Source organism: Drosophila kikkawai, chromosome 2L (genome assembly GCF_030179895.1).
Source record: "Drosophila kikkawai strain 14028-0561.14 chromosome 2L, DkikHiC1v2, whole genome shotgun sequence".
Classification (NCBI taxonomy): domain Eukaryota; kingdom Metazoa; phylum Arthropoda; class Insecta; order Diptera; family Drosophilidae; genus Drosophila; species Drosophila kikkawai.
The window spans coordinates 16373671-16397170 of NC_091728.1; the positions used below are offsets into that span (position 1 = coordinate 16373671).

At 45.5% G+C, this 23500-nt stretch overlaps 2 protein-coding genes across 7 annotated transcripts; one reads left to right on the forward strand and one right to left on the reverse strand.

Moving 5' to 3' along the window:
- Positions 1 to 613: 613 nt before the first annotated feature.
- Positions 614 to 19826, forward strand: jp (junctophilin). 5 transcript variants are annotated; one of them, XM_017170379.3, is made up of 9 exons: positions 614 to 692; positions 11749 to 12559; positions 12623 to 12837; positions 13911 to 14179; positions 14241 to 14377; positions 14457 to 14597; positions 14665 to 16492; positions 17745 to 17945; positions 18379 to 19826. In XM_017170379.3, exons 2-9 carry the CDS (start codon positions 12258 to 12260, stop codon positions 18463 to 18465), a joined length of 3180 nt encoding a protein of 1059 aa, XP_017025868.1. In that variant the 5' UTR covers positions 614 to 692; positions 11749 to 12257; the 3' UTR covers positions 18466 to 19826. The 5 variants fall into 5 exon arrangements, with proteins under 5 accessions (XP_017025868.1, XP_017025866.1, XP_017025867.1 ...); XM_017170377.3 differs by lacking the exon at positions 614 to 692 and adding an exon at positions 1559 to 2005; XM_017170378.3 differs by lacking the exon at positions 614 to 692 and adding an exon at positions 7212 to 7275.
- Positions 19827 to 20794: 968 nt separating this feature from the next.
- LOC108076926 (uncharacterized) lies at positions 20795 to 23241 on the reverse strand. Of its 2 annotated transcripts, none has more exons than XM_017169971.3 (3): positions 23122 to 23241; positions 22355 to 23073; positions 20795 to 22227 (listed from the first exon to the last, which is right to left on the reverse strand). In XM_017169971.3, exon 3 carries the CDS (start codon positions 22225 to 22227, stop codon positions 20944 to 20946), a length of 1284 nt encoding a protein of 427 aa, XP_017025460.1. In that variant the 5' UTR covers positions 22355 to 23073; positions 23122 to 23241; the 3' UTR covers positions 20795 to 20943. The 2 variants fall into 2 exon arrangements, with proteins under 2 accessions (XP_017025460.1, XP_041631787.1); XM_041775853.2 differs by having other exon boundaries at positions 22355 to 23067; positions 23122 to 23225.
- Positions 23242 to 23500: the final 259 nt, after the last annotated feature.

A 23500-nucleotide genomic window follows, 5' to 3' on the forward strand; every position in this document is an offset into this window, starting at 1 on the left:
CAAGCATACGGACCTGCTTTCAGTTTTCTGTTCACCCCCTTTTCCGCCTCCGGGAAAGCTCTCCTAGGTGGAATGAGGCACCAGAGGAGGCCAAAGGATTTCGTGTCGTGCGTGTGCTCAAAAATTCAATAAAAAGGAGGCTCGTTTCTGTTGTGGCCTACATGCTGCCATACACGAAGAGGACTCTTCGGCTCACGAGAGCCGAGCGCCAGCCGAGGAAAACTTGGTCACCGGGTGGGAAAATGGGTGGTCAGGAGCCATTAGCCAGAAGCAAGGAGCAAGGGAAGACAGAGAGAGAGAGAGAGAGCGAGCGTATGACAGGCAGTGCAATCGGGCTCAGTTGCCACAGGACAGTCGAGGCGAGTGCTCGTCCTTGGTCGCAGCGGGAAGAACCCGGAAAATCGTGAGGATTTTTCTCTGGTTTCGAGCTTGTTTTGGTTACGCGACTGTGTGTATGTGCGTGAGTGCTACTGGTGTGTTTGTGTGCTTAAAAATATATTCGCCATGAATTATTTACCCAAAACGAAAGCTGGAAAGTTTTGAGGCAGTTTTAGACGACGACGTGGACGACGACGGAGTTGTTTCGCCAGCAAAAAGTTTCCACTTTCGAGCACTTTGACGGGCCATTTGCAGCGGCATCAAGGATGCAGCAGCCTGACTCTGGAGATGTGGAATGCATTTCCCGAAGCGCAGTATGTGTGACTTTATCCCCCTACTCTTACAGCACCCCTTGCCATGGGGAAAACCCCACGATTTTCCGCCGAGTCGCTTGCTCTCTCTCTCTTTCCCAGTATGTTTTTTTACTTGGCTCGCGTCAGCGTGTAGAGTTTCGATTTCGTTAGAAAATCGAAACAATGGCGGGCTCGAGGGCTCGAGGATTGTGGGTGTCGTTGCTGCGGCTACCTGTAGATGCCGCACAAGCACAGGGACACACGATTGCGAGGGCGATGGCAAGTCCTTGAGCGGTCGTGTCCTGCCACTGCCCTCCACTTCCGACTCTAATTAATTTCTAATTCAAGGTCCAATGCGTGGCCACTGAAGGTTAAACATGGACACGAAGCAGCTAGATTTTAATGCCGAAACTTTTTCAAATGCGCACTGGGCAGGTTGTGATTTTTGTGTATTTCCGCGGCAATCAAGGAATTTCCTGTAATCCCACAAAGTGGAAAGTTAGCCAGGGATCATCGTTTTTAGTGGGCTACGAACCCACATAGGCCGTAACTTAATCTCCTCCGGGACTCGTCGTAGGCAATTAAGGTTGGCAAACAGACAACAAATGAACACTTGGCGCTTCAGAGTGGAAAACCCGCATTACGCATACGCCACATTGGCCCACTGGCAGCGGTCTGGCAACATTGAGGTGCGATGACGAGGGAGAAGTTCTCTAACCATACGCTCACCTCAGACTCTCGGAAAGTGCAGCAGCAACAGCAGCAGCGGAGAGCAAGACGTCCGCTTGCCGAAATAATACACAAAAAAATGGACCCCCCCCCAACTTTCAGAATTTTCTCGCCAGAGCGGAAAATTCAGTGACTTTCCACAGTCAGTGTGAAACGAACCAACAACGCAAACGAAACGAACGCGAAACGCGCGCGCGAGAAAACAAAACTAGAATAGAATAGACCAAATTAACCTACGCCGCCCCGTCTCCCCCGCGAAACACAGAGAAAAGAGAGAGAGACCGTGCGGGCCTAACCCAATCCTAACTATAAACAATAATCGAATCAACGAAATTTTTAAATTAACATCGAATGAGTAATACCTGAGCAATTCATAACCCGACAAAAGGAAAAGGAGAACCAGAAGCCGAGCCACAAACAAAGAATCCACAAGTAGCAGGCTGGCACAAGATACGCCATCTAGAAGATAGACAGATAGATATCCGCGCAGATAATTGCTGCTTCTCGGTACGGCGGCATTAGGGCTCTAAAAATAACCAGCGAAAGCGTATATTCGCGGAGACAATTGCAGGGCACCGGTGCAAGTGACGGCACCCCGAGGATCTGTGAGTAGCCATAATAATAATGCCCCCCAAACGCCACAGCCTTCCGATCGCTTGGTTTGCTGGTTTGCTGGTTGGCCGTGTTGGTTTGTTGGGAGGGAAAATCGAAATAACAAACTTCAGTCACCTTTCTGCGTCACACATTCGAGAAATACTCGAAACCGTGGGCACGCGGAATGGGAGTCGTGTGGCTTGTGCCCCTGCCTCATGGCCTGACCCCCCATTGCGACACAGTCATAATTCTGCAAATCGAACTAGCAATTGATTTGAAAATTAATAAAATATATTATTTTGTTAATATTTAAAGTGAGTTTCGATGACCGAATGTTGTACGTTTAGTTTGAAATTAATCATCAAGTTGGCAATGTATGTAAATATGTAAAACTTTCAAAATGATATCTTAAAATATGAAATTGTAATGCCCGTGCCTGTACATATTTAGTTTATGTTGCTTATGGAAAACCTAATTATTTATTACAAATTGTCTTAATTTAATGTTGGTAAATCACAAAAATGTAATTGAAAAGTAGATAGACTAACCCCTATTAAAACCATCCTGTAAAGACGACGAATTTTCGTACACGCTGTACAAGCTTCCCCATAACTCAAGACCCCCTGTATGTGTCATTTGCCGTGTTGTTACTCCTGGTACTGGTACCACACGGCGTATGGTGGATAGAGGCGGCCGGCGGCGCGGCGGATAGATGGATGGCTGGGATGGATGAGTGGCGCACACTTTTTATAGCCAGCAACAGTCACAAGTCACACAAGCCGCACAATCAAGCGCTCGTCTCGGTGTTTATGTCAATTTGAATTTTGCATGCGGCCGCTAAACTTGACTGTGCTGATGTGTCCTTTGTTGTTAGGTGGGGGGTCCTGAGTGGGCCTGCAGGGGAAACCGGAAGTTGGCGCAAACTGCGCTTCATATTGCAACTTTGTGTGGCGGCTTTTAGGGGGAGGAGTGGCCGCCACTTGTCGAGGCGGAAGCGGATTTCCTGTGTGCTCCTTGCCCAGTGTGTCTCCTGTTTGTCATTCCATCAGTTTTGTCTTGCTCCCTGCCATTCCTGAGGGTGTGGGTGTCCTTGCATTTGCAGCACAGGAAATTTTAAATTGAATGTGCAGGCTATTTGCTGTTGCTGTTGCTCTGTTGTTTACTCAGCTTTCAGGCTGTGTCCTGCTTTTTCCTCTGATTTCCTATCCTCTTTGCTACTGATTTGTTGTCCTGGGAGGTTGGCACAGGAAGAAATTATAGCAAAATTATGACGGAGAGTGTTTGCTTTCATTTATTTACTTTTTTGTGTTTGTGTTTATTTATTATATTTATTTTAATAAATGATATATGCGACTGTTTATATAATTTTAATGGTCTTATACTTTTTTAATTTACCTAAAAATTAAATAAATTCAAAGCATTTTTGCTTTAGTTATGTAAATAAATATTTTCCTGTTCCCGTTTTTGTCTCAGTGTGAGGCGAATGTGTCCCCGTTGCTGTTGGTCGCATTAGTTCGTGTTGGTATTTTCTGGGCAGCAGCCGGAAGAAGCAAATACTGGGGAATCTGTTGGGAAATAGGCCCGCTCTGTGGAGGAATGGCCACTCCGTGGAGGTGGCCAAAGGCTTTACTCGTATCTCCGGCCTCTCCTGTTGCATTGCCCTCCTGCTGCTCCCTGCTGCTCATTCCGGAGGCGGCACAACTTGCATATTTGCCGAGATTTATGTCTGCTGTCAGCAACACACACACACACGACTACGAAGAGGAACGGCCTGTTGTGTAACAGCTCCCAGGAGTAACCTAATTTCCGTTGCTGCTTGCTGGTTAAACAAATATCGACCTCGCAGCACTGCACATCCGCTGGCCCCGTTGCCAGCCCTCCTCCGGCTGTGCGGAGAGTCTTTCAATCGGTGTCGCCGCACAGCGGGACTCCGGCGACCCACTCTGGTTTTTGGGATTTCGGGTCTCAGCATCTCGAACTGGAGAGAGAGAGAGAGAGGGGCAGGCTGAGGGGGAATGGCATCTGTGAGTGCGCATATCTGTGCCAATTCGGTGGCTCTAGTACGGCCCTTGTCCTTAAGTGTTAGTGTTATTGTTATGCCTAGTTGCCGTTGTAATCCTTCGGCCTCTCTCCCTCGCCCGCAAAATGTGTATTAGGCCCTGTTTCATCCCATAAACACTTAACGTCGATGCTGATGTCGATTGCTGTCGCCGTCGTCGTTGCTTTGTCTACCTCGGCTTGGTGGCTTATCGCACCAGGAACTAGGAAAGCTATGGCCATAGACAGGGACATAGTCGTGGTCGAAGTGCCACTAAATATCCATCAAGTCATCCTGGCACAGGAGGGGTTAGGGGATGTAGTAATGGAGTCTTTTCTGTATAAAAATATTTCTACATATCGCACTCAACTCTACCTTCTTTAAATCTTATTTTTTCTTAAGCAAACTCCTATTTTGTTCACCTCTATTGTGCCTGTGTGTGCGGACAGTTTCCTTGGGTGTGTGCTGGCTTGACTTCAAGCAGCCTCAAGTCGTTGCTGTCGCTCGTTGTTCTCGTTATTCTTATTATTCCAGCCAGCCGGGGGGCTGCCATCCCCTCATAACTACCATTTGCGTAAGTGTATGTGTAAGTGCATGCAGGCCCGCGTATGCGTGTGCCATGTGCATGTGTGTTGATTCCCAATCCTTTTGTATTTGACACAATACAAGGATAGTTAAGCTGGAGAAAAAGAAGGAGGAGGAGGAAGAGAGGGGGGAATGTGTGTATGAATATTTCATTATATATATCGGATTTCTAGGAGCTTCGGTTTCGCCATCAGCCAGCTGCGAGGACCCATCAAGTCCTTGCCAAGTGCCTGTCGTTTTGGCCTGATTTGAAGTGGAATTGCTGCTATATTAAAACGCCTGAAGGCTTTGTTCTACTAATTACTAAAGTAGAATTAAAATGGAAGGAAAACAAAAATAATAATACTAGAAGATAATCCGATTTGTGGGTGAAATTAGTCAGGGAAATTCGTTTAAAGGCAACAAAGGAATTAAGTTTAAATATATATATATAAAAGCACTTGAAAAACAAATAATAAACCAAACTTATAGCCAATAAATGGGCAGCCGGTCTAAATGTTAGTTTGAGTCCTGATTTTCTGTCCATTTCCATTGTAATTGCTCTTGCCATTAGCCTGTCAGCTTACGTTCTCCTTCGCACAGTGAATAAGTCATCAATCAAAGTCCGCCGCCGTTCGTTTTGATGTGCATCATTTGCCTATCAGTGTCCAAGTTTTCCCAGCAATTTGCCACCGCAGGAGCTCAAGGAAGTGGAGCTTCATGTTTCGATTTCCGTCACAGGGCAAGCTCAGCGTGACTCACACATGTATTTTTGACGCTGACTTCCGATTCAGCGTTCGATGCCATTCGAAGAGCCGTAAAACACGCCAGATGAAAACAAATTAAATGTCTGCGAAATGGAGAAGATCTCGTAAATAATGGAATTCAAAAACAAAAGCACAAAAATATGCTGGGCAATCAAAAACGAATTAAAAAGAGCATTTTAAATCCATAATCTGCCAGCAAGGAAATTGAGATAGCTCTGGATCGGACAGCTGTCGAGGAGGGGAAATATTTTCCAAGGGTCTGGAGCTCATGGAATTGAATTGCTTTTAGTTGGGGAATTTCTTTAAGACTGAATGGCCAGCGTTTAGGACAAATGAATCAGATCTCCCAGTCATTGCGAGCCATTTTAAAAATTCATTGTTTTGCGGTTGGGTATAAAGGCATCTAAATATTTAATTTATTTGCTTTAGAGCATCTGCACTGGACATCCGAAGTATATATTTGTTGTACAGTGGTAGCTGGTTACAGCTACCTGAGAAGAGCGTGTTTATCCTACCAGGAATACATTCCATTGTGTGTACTTAGAACAAAGGAGCACTGGCTCAAAAGGAGTAAAAGTGTACCACCTAAAAGGTAACCTAAACAAAGAACTAAAGAAAATATAAAAGCTAAAAAGAAAATGAAAATTATTCCCAGAAATTTGACGACACTCTGACATTAGAACATTTTTGTGGCTTTTAAAGGTGGTTTTCCCGGGAAAGTTAAAATAAAAAGGAAGTCCTTCAAGTATCACTTGGGAAACCTTTTTCTAAAAAGCAACAATAACTGAAATATTTGTTTTATGTTAGAAACCTCATTATGAATTGCCTTTTAATAAGTAAAACTCATTCGAAATCTCTTTGAACTGAGTATTTATCGATCTGATATTTAGAAAAACATCTTTAACGACATTTGTTGACAACAAGAAATTACTGAATAGCCCATTAAATCAAAATCAAATAGTATTGCCAAAATAAAGGAATATATTCAGGAATATTTTCCGAGTGTTTTTTTCCAGTTTAATGTCATTTGTGTGGCCTGCAGTTGGCAGCTTACTCGTATTCCTTGTTTGTTTTTTAATTTCGAAATTGTGTGTGTGCACTCCGCCGCCAGCACACCCTTCCAGGGCGGGTGCGTGTCTGTACTCCAGTTAATGGCCTGTGACGTGTACTGGCCCGGGAGGGGCTTCCAACACACAATCCCCAACAGCGGGGATTTCCCTAAGCTCCTTCTGCAACGAGGGAACACTGAGTGCTCCCGATGCGGCGTGGTAATTGCATTTACAGAAAGTGGGGCACACATGTGACGTTCGGTCGGTCGCTCGGTGGGTGCATTATTAAGTGGACACCGGGATAAGTGGCCACTGGACGTAAAGTGGCTGCCCATCTATTAGCCGGGACTGGAACAGGACCTTTAACCGATATTATCCGCAAACCGTTGTCAATTATCACCTAGAAGCGTGCATTTTAAAAGAAAAGTGAGTCAGCCGCTGGCCACCGAGAGGCAAACAAAGCAGTGCTAATAATATATACATTATTTAAGCGATCAACAGACGCGATGCGATGGATGCGTTCATTCATATTTCTTTATGCCCAAATATTGCTCATACGCCCCGTCCACACGTCTTTCGTCTCGATATGTAACAGCTGTTCGCCACCCGCGGCGAGAGCACTATTAATTGGAAGCCACAGCTCGCTCTTCTGTCGCTTTCCAGATGAATTCAGCGATCTCGGGATCCCTGAAATGAACACAGAGAGCGAGGGAGAGAGTGGAAGAGAGAGTGCAAGGGAGAGCGAGTAAATTGGCTTGAATCTGGCATGGATGCTGGCGGGGATTTCTTTTCGCTTTGCAAGCGTTTGGCGTTTAGACGTGTCGCACGAATGTCGTCGCCACTAGAACAATCCGCACAAGAAAGTTAGTTGAACGGGGCGTATACGCAACGTGCCCCACTCAGAGGTTTTGCGGGGATTTCGGGAACTTGCGGACTGTTTCTCCTCGTCGTCGTCGTCGTCGTTGTCGTACTCGTATTTGTCGTCATCATCGTCGTCGCCGTGTCGTTACTACGCGATCCCGATTCTCCCCATTTTCGAATCTTTTCGGCCGACAGTCGCTGCCCGCCGCTCGTGCGTTCCGCTCGCTCTTCCTGCTCCACCGCACATCCGCATCCGGCAGACGGCATTCCGCTTATACCGCATCCGGAGCGGTATTTGCTGCTCCACAAACAGCTGATTTGGAAACAATCAAGGCACGGGAACGAAAGAATTTAACTCAACGACATCGCATTTTCAACGCGCTTTGACTTTCTGCTATTTTTAACATACACTTTTCACATTTTCACATCTTATTTTCTGTTTTTTTTTTTTCATTCTTTCTTAACAAATTTTTGCCCGAGTTTCGCCTGGCGTCAGTGTGTGTGTGCGTGTGGAAAATTTCGTTGCGTTAAATGAGTTATAAAACAATATAGATTAACGCCCGGCACTCGTGTGTCTCAATTGGGAAAGGCAAATAAATAACGGCCATTAAGCCTGGCCAATCAGTTCGAAGTTCGAATAACAAACGGGCAGGAAAGAGTGCTAAAATCTACAATAAAGCCTCTTGAAGCCGAAATGTGCAGTTGAGAAATTCTATAAATCGATTAAACCCCTTTAACAGGCACTCGAGGGAGGTGCAACTGCAGTCCAAGTCAAGTTAAGGAGGTATAACTACCTTAGAACAAGGCCTGTGCTGGGTGTTAATACTTAATTTATGTGAACCTATAAATAATTTCAATTTAGAGAATGTGCTGCTGTTGACTGCCGCGGCCATCTTCTATATAATATAGTGCGAGTTGTACGAAAAAAATATGCTAAAAATACCGAAAACTGAACGCTGCGTGTTCGCTGGCAAGAGAGTGTGTGTTAGCCAACGAGTGTGTGTGTGTGTGTGTGTGTGTCTGCGAGAGAGACTGCAGTGCGAATTGATTAAACTAAAAGCGGAGGAAAGGCAAAGTGTAAAATGCAAAAAGCAAAAACACCAAAACGCATCCCAACACAAACAAAACAGGATCGTGTGTTTGCCTGCCTGCCGTTCGTCCATCAACAAATTCGACGTCAGTCAGTGGACTATTATTTAATTTTCAACCCATCTAGCCCAAGGCAGAAGGCAAAAGAAAAGCAAAAGAAAAGCTAAAAAGCAAGACGCGGGCGGGGACAGTTTTCGCACAAAATTGTAGGAAAATGAAACGAAAATGAAATAGACTTTGGCAAGAAACACTAAAATACGGTTGAACAATATTACGAATATTTTCGTTGCTCGGCGAGCGAATTTCATCTGAGTTCTCTGTTCATTTCAGTTTGGGTTTTTATTTGAATTTTGCTTTCGCTTTGTTCGAAAATCTTTTAAAATAACAATGATACATGCCCCGTCTCCTGGCCACCGCCTGGTCTCTTTCGCTGGCCGCTGGCTTTTTTATAAATAAATGCTCATACGTAAATGTTCTTTATCAGAAGAATAAAGAGAGAGAGTCTGATAATGTGGCCTGGGAAATATATTTACTGGGGCTGCTGCGCCAGATTGATTGCTCTATTTGCTGTATTTGTTGTCTTGGCAATATCATCATCGATTTATGGTTAACCGAGCATCGTATCCAAGAGCCTCTGAGATTTACAGCAGGTGTGTGAACACATTTTCTTGGAATTACTATTGAATCAGTGATGGGAAGTATCTGGGAAGTTGTACTTCAGCTTTGGTCTAGCCAGGTAGCTCTCGTTTTTAGTCTGGGATTTAAGGCACGGATAAGGGTTAAATGATAATTTAAAATTTTCTTGAAAAAAAGCATAAGTTGTTGCCTAGTCAGAAAATTGTTATTTAAAGGCTCAAAAAAAAGAGTAATTTTTGGTATGACATCGTAAACTTTAAGTTCCCGTTCCCAAAACTTAAAAAAAAAACATACATAACCTTTTCGTAAGAAAAGTACTTATCAGTACTTTGCTCCTTTTCCTACATAAAAGGTTCATAGCTGGCCCCATCACTATTCCTCTTCCAGCAGGTGTGCAAACACCTCACCTGGCCTGTTGCTGCAATGCTCTGCCACAATTTCCCCAGCTCGAAATCAATTTTGTTTTTAAACAACAACAAAAAAAGATAAAAAAAACTTGGGAAGAGGGAATCTCTGGGCATCTCGCTCCTGGTTGCGTGTGTTTTCATCATCATTAATGTTTAAACAAAACAACATTGTCAGACTGGGGGAGATGGAGAACAAGAACAAGAACAAGAAGACGGGATAGAGAGGGAGAGACAGCCTCCTTTGTTCTCGATTCCGCTCGGTGTGTGTATGTTGTCTATTAATAACAAAGCTTCTGAAGAATTCGCCTCTCCTGGCGTCTCGACGCGATGCGACTCGACTCCGCAGCTCCCGTCTCATCTCGTTTCAAATAAAATAAAACCCAAATCGCTTTGGCGTCGACCGCAAAAGAACAATAAAAGCGAGAGCGGCAGAGTCCAAGTCAGAAGCTAATACGAGTAAGCAGAATGTTTGCCGAGTTCGTTGTGTTGCAAGATGATTAAAGTAAACAATAGTTCAAACGGCAGTGATGGAACACTGTTGCCTGATCCCCATCAAACGCTTAATTCTGGGGAATAGCAACTCCTCTGAATTCCCCCGGTTGAGTGGCAGGAATCTCCCAGTTTGTGGCATAACCCTTCGTCCATGTATCGTCGCTATTTGCAAGAATGCTGTAGTTGCGCTTATCAAGGGGGAATACTGCAACCATGCTGGCCCCACGTCGTATACGCAATTTGGCGCATCGCGTATACGCGCTTTTCACCCCTCAGCTAATGTTTTGTTGTTTTGTTGTTTCAGTGCATTCTTTATGAAACAAACTGAATTTTTAAGGGGAAAATACTCACTTTTCGAAAAAGCCAAGCAAATATTTATTGAACTCTTTAAACTATCTGAAAAGTCAGGAATATGCTATTAAATATTATTCCCTATATTATCTGAAAGCCTTGAAAATAAGTATTGTACTTCTTAAACTTAGGAAACGTTTAAAACTGAGGAATGTATTATTTCAAATATTATAGAGAATATATAATATTATGGCAAAGTAAAAGAAACATTTATTAAACTCTTTAAAGTAAATAAAGAAATAATTATTATTATTTATTTGAAAGCCAAGAAAATATTTATTGTACTCTTTGAACTATCTGCAAAGTGAGGAGAATAAATCTTAAAATATTATTGAGTATATACAGAATTATTGAAAATTCAAAGAAATATTAATTTAAAAGATGCGAAAATTGAGAAATATATCCCTTTATACCAAAAACAAAACGAAACCTTAAATTAACCCAGACTTTTTGTATCGAAAACTATTCATTCCCGTAAGAAATCTATACAGCAAACACTCTTGATTTTGTATTGGAAAATCGATTCACGTATTTGTAATACCCCTTCCACCCATAAATATACGAATTCTTTTTGCTAGGTTTCCGTTGAATCAATAAAGCGAAATAAATTACCAGCAATTTGGGCGCAATTATAATAAAAATCTGTACTATACCGGGACCGGGTATTACTCATTGAAATTCCTACGGCTCCACATGGCCCTGGCCTCCACATGGGGAAAAACCGGAGATCTTCAGCCCAGTGACAAACCATCAGAAAGAAAAACCATCATGAAGACATTGAAAGTGCTGTTCCTGGCCTTTGCCTGCTACTATGCACTCTTCGTAGTTTTCTATTACTGCTATCGGGCGTACCTCTGAAAATATATATATTCCGATTTATATATATTCATTTGCGAGTGCCAGGGAAACAGCTGAGCGAGCTGAGCAAACCACCAACACCACCCACTCGACGAGGGGCGGTCTGCCATTGAGAATTTTGGCCTTTGACGTGGCATATCGTCGTGCATATATAGGCGAGCGAAAAGATATAGATGTATATATATTGTATATATTGGGGCGGTGATAAATTTGGGTAGCAGGCGAAAAAATAAAATAGAAACGGAAAGCAACGAGATCGAATGCAATTACATCGAAACCATTATGCATCGTCACCACCTCACCACATCGTCATCTCGGCTCTCTCCCAGGTATTTTCCACCATTTTTCCAACGCTGCTCCTCCTCCCAACAAAAAAATTCGAGTTTCGCGCGTGGCAAGACCAAGACTTTCGGTAGATAAAAATCAATTAAACGCGCCTTATAAATCACACTGAATATGCGCAATTTCCCCACTCGGATAGTTCCGTTGAATCCAGTAAATATATCGAGGGGGCATTTTTATGGCACTAAGATTTACGTAAAGTCGATTGCATAATGCGATTAGTTTCCCGGAAAACCCACAGCTCTCTTTTTATTTATTTCGAAATTTCATTCATTATTATTTTTTTTCTACTCGCTACAGATCACTCGCCGTCTTCTTCTTTTGCCAACTGACCAAGGATGGCCTACGACATTAGCATAGAGAAGCAGAACCAGTACCAAAACCAGTTCCAGAGCTCCACGGATGCTCGATTCAAGCAACTGTAGTCGTATCGCTGGGCTATAAAGGGTTAATACGAAAAAGAACTCAAACTCACTCAAGAGAAGGAGAATTTTGCTACTTTCGCGTTTCAGTGAAAAGGCCAACAATTTAACTTAACACTAACTAAACCCAGAAACATATAAATATAAATATAAATACATATATAGGTTAAGCAGAAAAACAAACGAGCGAAACCAAGCGAAACGAAACCATTGGCACTAGACCAGTAAGAACCAGGATCAGATGAGGCAACAGCAGGCGGCGGAGCCAGAGGAGTCGTCGTCGTCGAGCGGGAAATCAATGAGCAGCCGGCGGAGGCATAAAAAGCATCTAGCATCTAGCAGTATCTTAAGGCGCCGCCAACTGTAGACACTCCGAAAGGCTCGAGCATGCAACAGGCTGGCCAACTCACGCCGCAGCAGCAACAGCAACAGCAGCTACTGCAACAGCAGCAACTGCAACAAAATGGCGGCGATATGGCTGCCTATTCCGCCTCCCAGGCGGCGGGCGGCAGGCGTGGACCCATAAGCGGCGGCCGCTTCGACTTTGAGGACGGCGGCACCTATTGCGGGGGCTGGGACGAGGGCAAGGCCCATGGTCATGGCGTCTGTACGGGACCAAAGCACCAGGGCGCCTATGCCGGAGCCTGGAACTATGGCTTTGAGGTGTCGGGCTCGTACATCTGGCCAAGGTGAGTATCCAAGGCAGGTTTCACTCCTTAACATCCTCTTATCCTCTCTGTATCCTTTTTTAGTGGTTCGCACTACGAGGGCCAGTGGCAGAACGGACGCCGTCATGGCCTGGGCGTGGAGCAGATCGGGCGGCAGATCTACCGCGGCGAGTGGTCAAAGGATGGACATAAAGGCCGCTATGGCGTTCGGGAGAGCACTGTGTCGACGGCCAAGTACGAGGGCACCTGGAACGAGGGCTACCAGGACGGGTCCGGATGCGAGACCTACGCGGATGGTGGTAAGTGTGTGTGTGTGTGTTAGGCGCCATACGCTGCGTATACGTAATGTGCATGAGATCATTTTGTGTTTGCTTTTTGGCTCAGTTTCAAAACGGAGGCGAATATGAGTTCGTTCATTCGTTCCCTAGTAGCCGTTGTTTTACTTTTTGACGTTTCTGTAATCATTTCTGGGTGCGAGTGTCTCTGTGTGTGTGTCCCACACACACACACACATCCTTACACCTCCATAACCATATAACCAAGCAACGACGACCCAGCCTGACGTCATATTTTATTTGCCGCGCATTCGGTTCAATGATATTTTGGCTTTCCCGCTTTGTCTTTTCGCTCTGTACATTTTTCCTGCATGAGTGCGGCTTTTTCTGGGGAAATTCGGAAAAAAAAACCACATGGCCAAGTAACCACCGAGTGGCGGCGTCTGCAGAGGCTAGCAGGGCAAGATCTGGCATTGACCACCATTAGGGAATTGTTTTTGTTCGGCGACTTAAATGCAAATGTAAATGCCGACCTTTGCCCGACGACGACGACGGAATTGGCGCATAACTATCAATTAGCATTAGTCGAAGGCTAAGTAGCATTTCCTAATCAACAAACGTAACTCCTTGTTCCACAATTAACCTGGGGTCCCACACCTGTTAGGTGAAGCTACACTTGGAGGAAATTTGACTTGAAAGTCAGGAGAACATTATGAAAATTAAATAGAAAATTAAAAAGGAAAGAAGAATTCTCTGATTTCCCTGAAATATTTATAGTGCTTCAATATTATTGAAACCCAAATCGATTGTTTGTTTTCCTTCTTTTTTTTTGCCATACACAATTGTTTTATATTACTTAGGACCTTTTAGCAATGACCAGAAGGGAAATGGCACGTGGAGCCATTAATAGTAACCAAGGGCGGGGGGCCAGCATTTCACTTAGTCCAACTCCCAGAGGAGGAGAAGTATAATGAGAAGGAGGAGTGCCACCAGTCACTGCAGTCTTTAGTTTTTGCGCTCCATTAGCATAACAATCGCTCCGCTTTTCAAGTGGTCTGCAATGCTGATAATGATGTTGCACCCTTCTTCCTTTCCAGGCAAGTACCAGGGTCAGTGGCAGGAGGGCAAGAGGCATGGCTATGGAATCCGCACCTCGGCGCCCTTCGGCTTGGCCTCGCACCATCGACGCAAGAATCTGCATGCCTCCCTGAGTTCCCTGCGGAGCGGCGAGAATGGGAATGTGGCAAAGATGGTGGAGAAGGCAGAGGAAATACGAGGAGGATTCGTACTGACGGCCAAGTCGGACAAGCTGCCGGTGAGGCGCAACAGTTTGACGGACAAGACGGGCAAAAAGGGATTTCTAATGGTGAGCAGGAGGGAACTCCTTGAAAGGATTTTAAATGTACATATTTGGGCCTCCCTTTTAGGGCCTCAAGATGCGCAAGCAGCGCAGCACGGGAGATCTGGAAAAGAGGGGTACCATTGCCTCTGGCAGCATTCGCTCCACCATGTCCTCGGCCTCTTGGATCAGCACCGGTTCCGAACAGTCCAATCTGACCACCAAGTGAGTGTTCTTGTCCCCTAAAAATACTAGCATTAAGCTTAACCACAATCTCTCTCTCCCTCTCTCTCATTGTCCCCAGATCCAACCACACGGAGTCCAATGCTAGCTTCACCATGGAGGACGAGCAGCTGGATCCCACCGTGGTGGAGACGTACATGGGCGAGTGGAAGAAGGACAAGCGTTGTGGTCATGGCGTGGCCGAGCGCAGCGATGGACTCAAGTAAGTAGCTTTTATGATGGCCAGAGATTTGCATTAATAAATGGAATTTTTCCTCCCCCCAACCCAGGTACGAGGGCGAGTGGTACAACAACCGGAAGCATGGCTATGGTGTCACCACCTTCCGCGACGGCACTGTCGAGGAAGGCAAGTACAAGAACAACATACTGATCACCAGCCAGAAAAAGAAGCATTTGTTCCTGGCGCGCTCGCGCAAATTCCGTGACCGCATCACGGCGGCAGTGAACGCGGCCCAGCGCGCCCTCAAAATGGCCATGCAGCGTTCCGATATGGCTATCTCCAGGATGGCAACAGCGGCTGCCAAGGCCCAAAATGCGGACATGTCCGCGGAGCAGGCGAGGATCGATTGCGAGAACGCTGTAAGAATGGCCCGAGAGTTTGCACCGGACTTCAAGCCCTCGGTCCTGGAGCGTTTCGAGAAGCTGCGCTTCCGGGAGCGAGAGCGTTTCCGTCCCGGCCCCGCGGCCGCCTCCGATGCCAATGTAAAAATGGGGCTGGGCATGCAGCAGCAGCAGCAGGCGGGTCAGTTCTCGCCCACAAGCAGCAGCGGTTCGGATGCGTATGCCACTCAGGCCCAGCGCCAGCAGCAATATCTGACCATGCAGCAGCAACAGCAGCAGCAGCGTCGTGCCTCGCAGCAGCACCAAAAGCCGGAATCCGACTGCCCCGTGCCTTCATCGATGTACTCGCAGCAGCTGCCCGTCTCGCCGCAGACGGATCTGTCCAGCATGGTAAACCAGGGCCAGCCCAGCCATGCCCAGGTGATCAGCGCCATCAACCAGATGTACCACCAGCAGCAGCACCAACAGCAGCAACAGCAGCAGCAGCAGCAGAGCAACCCGCAAATGAATCCTGCATATCAGTTCCAGCAACAGCAGCCGCCCGGCCAGGCCAAGGTGAATCCAAATCTCAACTCGAGTCTCAAGCAGAACCAGGCCCCCAACCAGAACCAGATACCCTTTGGCGCCGGCACCAATCAGCAGCAGCTTCAGCAGCTCCAGCAGCAGCAGCAGCAACAACAGCAGCAACTCCAGCAGCAACAGCAACAACAGCAGCAACAGCAACTCCTGCAGCAGCAACAGCAGCAGCAGCAACTCCAACAGCAAATCCTACAGCAGCAGCAACTCCAGCAGCAGCCCTCGTTGCAAGCCTCGCCCAGTCACAATGCCACCAATCTGCTGCGCCGCGCCTCCCAGATGCAGCAGCAGCAGCTTCAGGAGGCCGCCAGTGCCGCCGCCATGGCAGCTGCCCAACAGCAGCAACAGCAACAGCAGCAGCGAGGCGGACGACCGCCCATGCTGGGCCAGATGGGACAGCAGTCCTCCATCGATCACTTTGACCACTACAAGCGTCCGCCCAGTCGCGATTCCTCCATCGATCGGTATGCCCGGGCAGCCAGTCGCCTCAGCGGAGCCTTTGCTGGCTCACGACAGACATCCCTGGATCGCTCTGGACTGGCAGATCCACTGACCAATGGGGGAACCAGCACCCCGGATGGCCGTCCCCGGGCCGGCTCAGTATTCCGCGGTTCCACCCCGCAACCTGGAGTCGGCACATCGAGCATGACGGGCAATGGTTCCCTGCCCTCGGGTACAGGCGGAGGGCGACTATCGCGGGCGGGAACACCCAGCTTGGGTTCCACCGGACGAGCGCCTAGCCAGACTAAGGTGGAACCGCTTTTTTCGTCACCCAACCAGCCGTTCGAGGACGTCCTGCTGCGCCAGCGGACGCTCGGCCAGGACATCATTCCCTCGCCCTCGCAGCCCAAGCGCACGGAGAGCCTGTACATGCCGGCCAAGCCGGCCACGCCGGTGGGCGTGGTCCTGGGCGGAAAAGGAGGAGGAGGAGGCGGCGGCGGTGGCGGCAAGAAAATGAAGGTGAGTACTTGGAAGTTACTTAAAAGAGGGGGGGAAATCTAAATTAATTTGAGGAGAAAGTTTCATATACAAAGAGATTCCGGATCTCTCCAAGATTAGGTCAAGACAACTCTGAGTTGGTGGAATCATGGCCAAAATTCCCGGGGAACAGAAAGACATTTCATAACACAGTTAATCCGAGCAATTAACTTAATTTCTACGCCATCCATCTTGTGTGCGGGGGAGAGATATATTCGAGTGATCCGCGAGAGAACCGGAACGGAACGGGAGGGGAGACTGGGTTGTTCATTTTGAAGCATTTCTCGGCCATCTCTTTTCGCGGACGGGGCGAACATGTGCCCATTCTGGACTATTTATAGACGGGCACGAATGCACGCCAGCCGGATCAGCCGTCGGCGGTCGGCCATCGGCCAGGTTGGAATGCATGCGTGCCGCTGAATCTCTCTGGGTTTAGGGCTCTCCGGCTCGGTAGCTCTTCTCCTAGTAGCGCTCCTGCTGTGTGGCTCTCCGCCGGAATGAACACTCCACAAGTGGCCATTGGAAGGCCGGCGACAGAGCAATAAATAATCCTCTCGTGAATGTGTCGCCCGCCGGCTCTTGGATTTTTGTGGCCCAGTGGCGACAGTTTGCGCGATGAGCTGGCCAGTAGCAGACAACGCTTCGGCCATCACGGATTAACCACTCGACTCCTACGAATCCCCTTGATGAGTGGGCAATATAATTAAATATATGTGCGACGACGAACACGGTCAAAACAAGACGAATACATAGGAATTCCGAGGAAGAGTCTCTGAGCAGCGACAATATCCGCTGTTGTTTTGGCTCGGCTCCGCGACTATTTTTGGCCACTCTCTTCGCGTCCGCGCATCGCCGTGTTCTTGTCGAGATCGGTGTTTAGTAAGAACCCCAAGGGGGCACGCCATGTCCAACTCGTTTACAAGTTGGAAGCGCCGCCTGTAGAGGAAAAGATTACACAAATTGTCCAACGTTATGCAAGCGGCCAGATAGCCATATAGCCGCAGCAGACGTACAACTCAGTGTCGCTAAAGTAAAGTCAAAGTCAAGGAGGAAACCGCCATGGATTGGTATCCGGAGGAGGATGAGGAGGACCTTATGTTCTCGCCGGCTTTGCTGGCGAGGAGAGCCAGCGAGAGCTGGATTGTTGAGCCGCCAGTTGAGGTGGAGAGTGGCTTGTTATCTCTCGGTTGACACTCGCAGCTAATCCAGGATAAATGCTCCCTCTCTTCCACAGACGGTGCCCATCAATGTGACGCTGCAGCGGAAAAAGTCAATGCCGGATTTCCAGGAGCTGCCGCGCGCCACAGAGGCCATGAGCCGCGAGGAGGTGTCCGCCTTGGGCTCGGCCCGACGGGAGGCAGTGCGTCGCCAGATTGAGGTCAACGAGCGCCTCAGGGCGAATCCCCTGCTGTATTTGGTCAGTCCACAGGTTAAGGTGAGTGTCTTTGAGTGCCTCTAGAATTATTCATATTTGGCTGAGTAAGCGACTGTCATAATCGGTTTGTTTTCTCCGAAAATTGTTTCACAATCGCTGCACTCAAGTTAAGGCATTCGTTGTGCATAAATTATGAGTAATATATGCATAATATATATGAATACATATATAATGTTTATGAATACAAATTTTGCCAAAACAAAATTGCACACTGAGCAGATCATTTTGATAAGTGGCTATGAATACCTATTCAGTAATTAAATATTTAGGCTTTGACAGCGGTGAATGTTTAAAAGAGGATTTTGAATAACAAAACAAAAGCAGTTAAAATATTGAATATAATAATTCGAATTTTTCTAAAAAGCTAGCTTTTATTTCTATGGCAATTTATTTTTGTAATATTATTATTATTCCATATTCTCCTTCCCTTCAGGATTGGTTCGTTCGCCAGCAGCTGATGCTGCTCGTCCTGATTTTCAATGTGGCGTTGGCGCTGCTGTTTGTCTACATGCTCACCTAGCGCCGGAGGAGGATTCACAGGACGACGCGGGACAGGGGCTTGGCTACGGATTCGGATGCGGAAACGGTGTGGGCGTTTTGGGGCAGAACCACTGCGGATTTTGGAAGCCACCGTTGGTCCGAAGGCCGCTTTTCCGCGTGTGGTCCCCCGCTGGCCCGCTTGATAGGGGCAATAAGTTTTTAGCATTTGCAGTGTAATACCAGTTTAAAGAGAGAGCAAGTACCATTACTGTATATCATAGGGGACATGCGAGGATGGGAAGGAATATCGAATAACGACGAGTCTAGACTGCAGCCAAATAATGGATTAAATAATTAAATTAACAAAAAGAGAACTCATAGCGCAGAACTGCAAGGCACAAATCGTAGTTAACAAAAACCAAAAAATCTTAGACCGCCATTTCATTTAATTTTTCAAGCCAAAATAATAAAAAAAAAATTTGTATTTGTGGCTAACCGGGAGAATAGAAGGGAGGTAGAAAGGAAGTTAGGGTGAGGAGATCGAATAACTATATGCAAATCAATTTAACGAATTTTTCTACACATTTAATGTAAAGATAAAGGCAAAAAAACCAACTACACCTTAACCTAATCAATGTTTAATCAAGGAAAATAAATGCGTAAACTTTAAACTCTGGCTGCATAATGTTATAAATAAAACATATAATTAAATGCAAATCTAGGCGAATGCAAAGGCAACCATAAACATAAAAGAAAACAAAAAGAATACAACAACCAAAGAAACCAAGATACTTTTCCTATTTGCAATTGAAACTGCATTAGTCAGCAAACTTAATCAAAACAAAAGGCAACCGAATAATACATGTACTCATATTTATATATTAAAGTGTGTAATGACACCTATATTTGTATAATTAGCAAAATTGTGTGGGACCGAAAAAACAGCACCAAGCAGAAGCAGAGTATCTACAAGATACTTGGAGTATCTTGGCCTGCTTAGCGATTGTTTTGGTTTACCATTTGGACTACATTTGAACTATATTTCGAACGTGAAAAATAATAATATATATTTTAACGCAACGGATCAGATCAGAGAGATTGTTAATGAATGAGGAGAAGCTGTATATATACATTTAAAAAACAAACTATATCGTATAACTATAATTATTTTCCTCTCTATAATTTATGTTTAAATTCACATAGCTGGGACGACGACGTGTCATTAATTCAAAGTGTTGCAATTTATCGTTTTTTAGTTTCATTCTTCATTTACCAATGTACGAATATGTTCGAAGCATTATGATTTCATTTATTATTTGTTATATTTTATATGCATACATTATTGAGAATGAAAAGATAAATAAATAAAAAACCGCACATTCGCATATCTCTGCAAGTGTACACTGCAATTGGTTCTTATTTACTTAAAGCTTCTGATTCTGATTCTATTTTTGTTTTTTGAGAAAATAAACTATCAAGTGCAATTATAGTAAACTACAAAAAACGTTTTACTTTCTTTGGCTATCGAGTGTACTGAGGAGGTGATAATATATCTGATATCTACAAAATATATATTCTTTAACGTCCCTTTCATGGCAAACAAAAAATAAGTAAAGAAAAAGCATAAAGAAACCTTTATAACGAAAGACTTGAGCCGTGAAATATGCGCGAATAAAAATGGGTTATAGACAGCGTTGTTCGAATATACTTATAGCGCTTACATAAATATATATTTGCATACTGAATTTCATACAACTTATTTATGTATATATCCGAGTACCTCCGATTGGCAAGGAACCGACAACAAGCTGGCTAAAAATCGTAAGATTTAATCTTATTCAATGTTATCAAAAAACCGCAGAAAATATATCAAAAGCGAATGCAAACGAAATAAAATCTTTTTAAATACGAATAATAAAATGCATCAAAGAGCCAAAATAATATTTGTTTTGTGTTAATTATAGTTGGATTTATGGATGATGTAGATGGTTGATGGGGTAGTAATTTTTATAATTTAAATTGGAATGTTTGCACTGGCATTAATCTGATTAAACCTTTTCCCTAAAACTACAAAGTGCCATGAAGCCCAAAAATATGCTAGCAGTTTTTGAGGCAGAACAGTTATTTACTTGGAATTTTAAAACTGTTTGTAATAAGAAATGTAATACAAAATTAATTTATAATTTTGTTTTATAATTGTGGCTTGCAAATATCTTTTTCTTATAACTTTCTTTTTAAATCACAACCTTATTTAAAACATTTTAACTCCAAGAAGCATAATATAAATTTCAGCTTCCTATACTCTTTTTTTATATATTATCCTTCCCTTTTAATATCCTTTTTAATAGTTAAAGTTCAAAGGAAAAAAATAATTGACAATAATTTAATCATCTTTAATGTCTCTAATTAGTTATGTTTTATAACTAAAATAAATAATTAAATAGTCATAGAACCTAAACCTAACAACAACGATTGAAACGGAAAGCTCCATTTCCATCTCTTCATCCCCATCTCTCGCTCAGTAATCTCCGTAACCCCTGCCTTGGTTGCCATAGCCAAAGTCCTTCAGATAGTTATCTATGGCTAGATCAAAGTTGGACGATGGCTTGTCCGCTCCGGACTCCAGACTGCCGTAAGACTTGGCCTGCGGCTGTGGGGACTGATAGGATTCCGTGATGCTGGGATAGGACTCGGTCTGGCTGGGATAGGACTCTGTGATGCTGGGATAGGACTCTTTGTGGCTGGGATAGGACTCCGTGGGACTTGGGTAGATGGGTGTCACACTCGGATACGCCTCCGTTTGGCTCGAATAGGATTCCGTTTGCGGGGCTGAGTACACTTTCTGCACTTCCTCTACAATGGGATACGAGGTGGTTCTATCGTAAATTGTCGAAGGTGTGGCCACCACTACCTTCTCCTCGTACGGCGTCTTGATCTTGGCCACCGACACTCCATTGGAGGCTGCCACTGCCGCCGCAGCGAACTTGATGCTGGAGGTGCGCTTGGGTGCCGGGAGGACCTTGCTTAGGATGGGCTCAACAGGACCCTGCCTGTATACTGGCGAGTAGTACACTGAGGGCGAAGGAGGAGCTGGCTGGAGCTGGGGACTCGACGGAACCGATGGATAGCTCTTCTTGCTGCCATAAGCGCTGCTCAAGAGCTGGGCCAGCTCTTCGAGAGTGTAGTTGGGAGCAGCTATGCTGGCCACTGAAGGCGAGGAAGAGGCGACAGAGGTTGCCACCGAGGGAATGGAAGCCGGAGAAGCCTCAGCTCCTTCCCTTTCGTAGACCAGAGGATATGGCGGCTTGTAGGCCTTGGGGCCACCTACGGATCCAGTGTATCCCTCGCCCGCATACTTGGGGAAGTACTTGCGTTGATGCACATGTGTGAACTCCACCTGGCCGCCGGAAACGTACTCTCCGATCGAGGAGATCTGGGTCAAGGGCTGCTTGGGATTGGAGTCCACCACCTTGCGACAGAACTCCTTGCAGCCGAGCTTGCACTCGCAGTAGCACTTCTTATAGGCGGACGTTGGCTCTGTGGTGGGTATATTTGGAGCACTGGTGGTTGTGGGCAGTGCAGTAGTTGTGCTGGGCCTCTGAGTTGTGGGCGGCCTGGCCGTCGTTCCCAAGGTCGTTCTGGGAGTTGTAGGAGGTGCCGCGGTGGTGGGCACCTCACTGCAGGGCACCTGCTCCCACACCTCCTGCTCGCACTCGGCACAGTACTCCGGAAAGTGGGCCTGGCTCACTTGGCTCACCACCATCACGGCCGCCATAAAAAGCAAACTGCAGCGTTGGAACATCTACGGGAGGGGAGAAGAGTAAAAGAGTGAGTTAGGAAATGGGTCAGAACCAAGTCGCAATCGCCATCGGTATCAGAATCAGAATCGCCATTGCAATCGCTCCCAATCAATCGACCCCATTTCTTACCGTTTTCAGCAGAATTTCTCCCTCTTTTGATCTCGTTCCCTTCTGTGTCCCCTCAAGACTCCCTCTAGACGCTTCTTCTTGGCGGAATTTCTCTCTCTGTCCCGGAATGACACTTTGCACTTGGTTGTTGGTCGCTGGTCGGTCGCGTGCGAAACTCTCCCATGCAAATCGCTGAATAGCTCTTAAATACGCTGCGGTGGCGGCTCCGTCGTCGCCGTTTTTACAACGCCGAACAAATGGGTCGCGGAAGCGTTGACCGCGTCACGTTCCAAACGCCCGCTAAGCTTCGATCGGAGCGGGAGGGGGTGGAGTGTGGTTGGTGGCTTCGGGAGTGCTCCGGAATGGGCCACAATCGCCGCCGCCGCTTCCGTAATACACATTCAAGCATTTCTACCCGCACTCGATGGCGATAGCATCGCAGCAGAAGCTCGATGGCGTCCAACATGGGCGAACATGGCTAACAAACATATCTTTTCATGACCCCTGGTTCATGACATTCACCTGGTTCATGACATTCACCTTCAAGACTCGGTGGGAAAAGTTTCATAGGCATCCAAAGAAAATGTGGAGCAGATATGGAATGTGTACCATAACATTCTTTATAAAAAGATTCTGTATAATTGCGATAACTTTTAAGTTTTTAAAATATATTTTTTTCTAATTACTTCTCCTGGTTTTATCATTCCGATCCTATTAGTTACTTTTTCCATTTCCTAATCCTAAGATTAATTATTTTATTTTCATATTAAATATACATTATTTCTTACCATATATCTTGTTTTTTTTTTCTGTCCCCATTCTGCACTTGCTGAGCTTTTTTTGGTCTCTGCGGAACCTTTCTGATCTGTTTGGGGATTTATAATTTCTGGGTCTTGGCCTACTATATGGTATGTAAAATTATCGTCTGTGGCTCAGATAGCCTTATCACCTTTCGTTGCAATTTCGTGGCACTTGGTTCTTGGTGCCTACACGTTCCACATGGATAAATACATTTTTGGGTAAATGATAATGCTTGTAATCAATGACTTATCTGGCAAGTACATATATTTGGGTTTTAATAAACACAACATTTTGCACTGATATAAATAATGCATATTTAAGTTATTATTGTAAACAAAATACGTAGTCAATATTTTTTGAAAAATC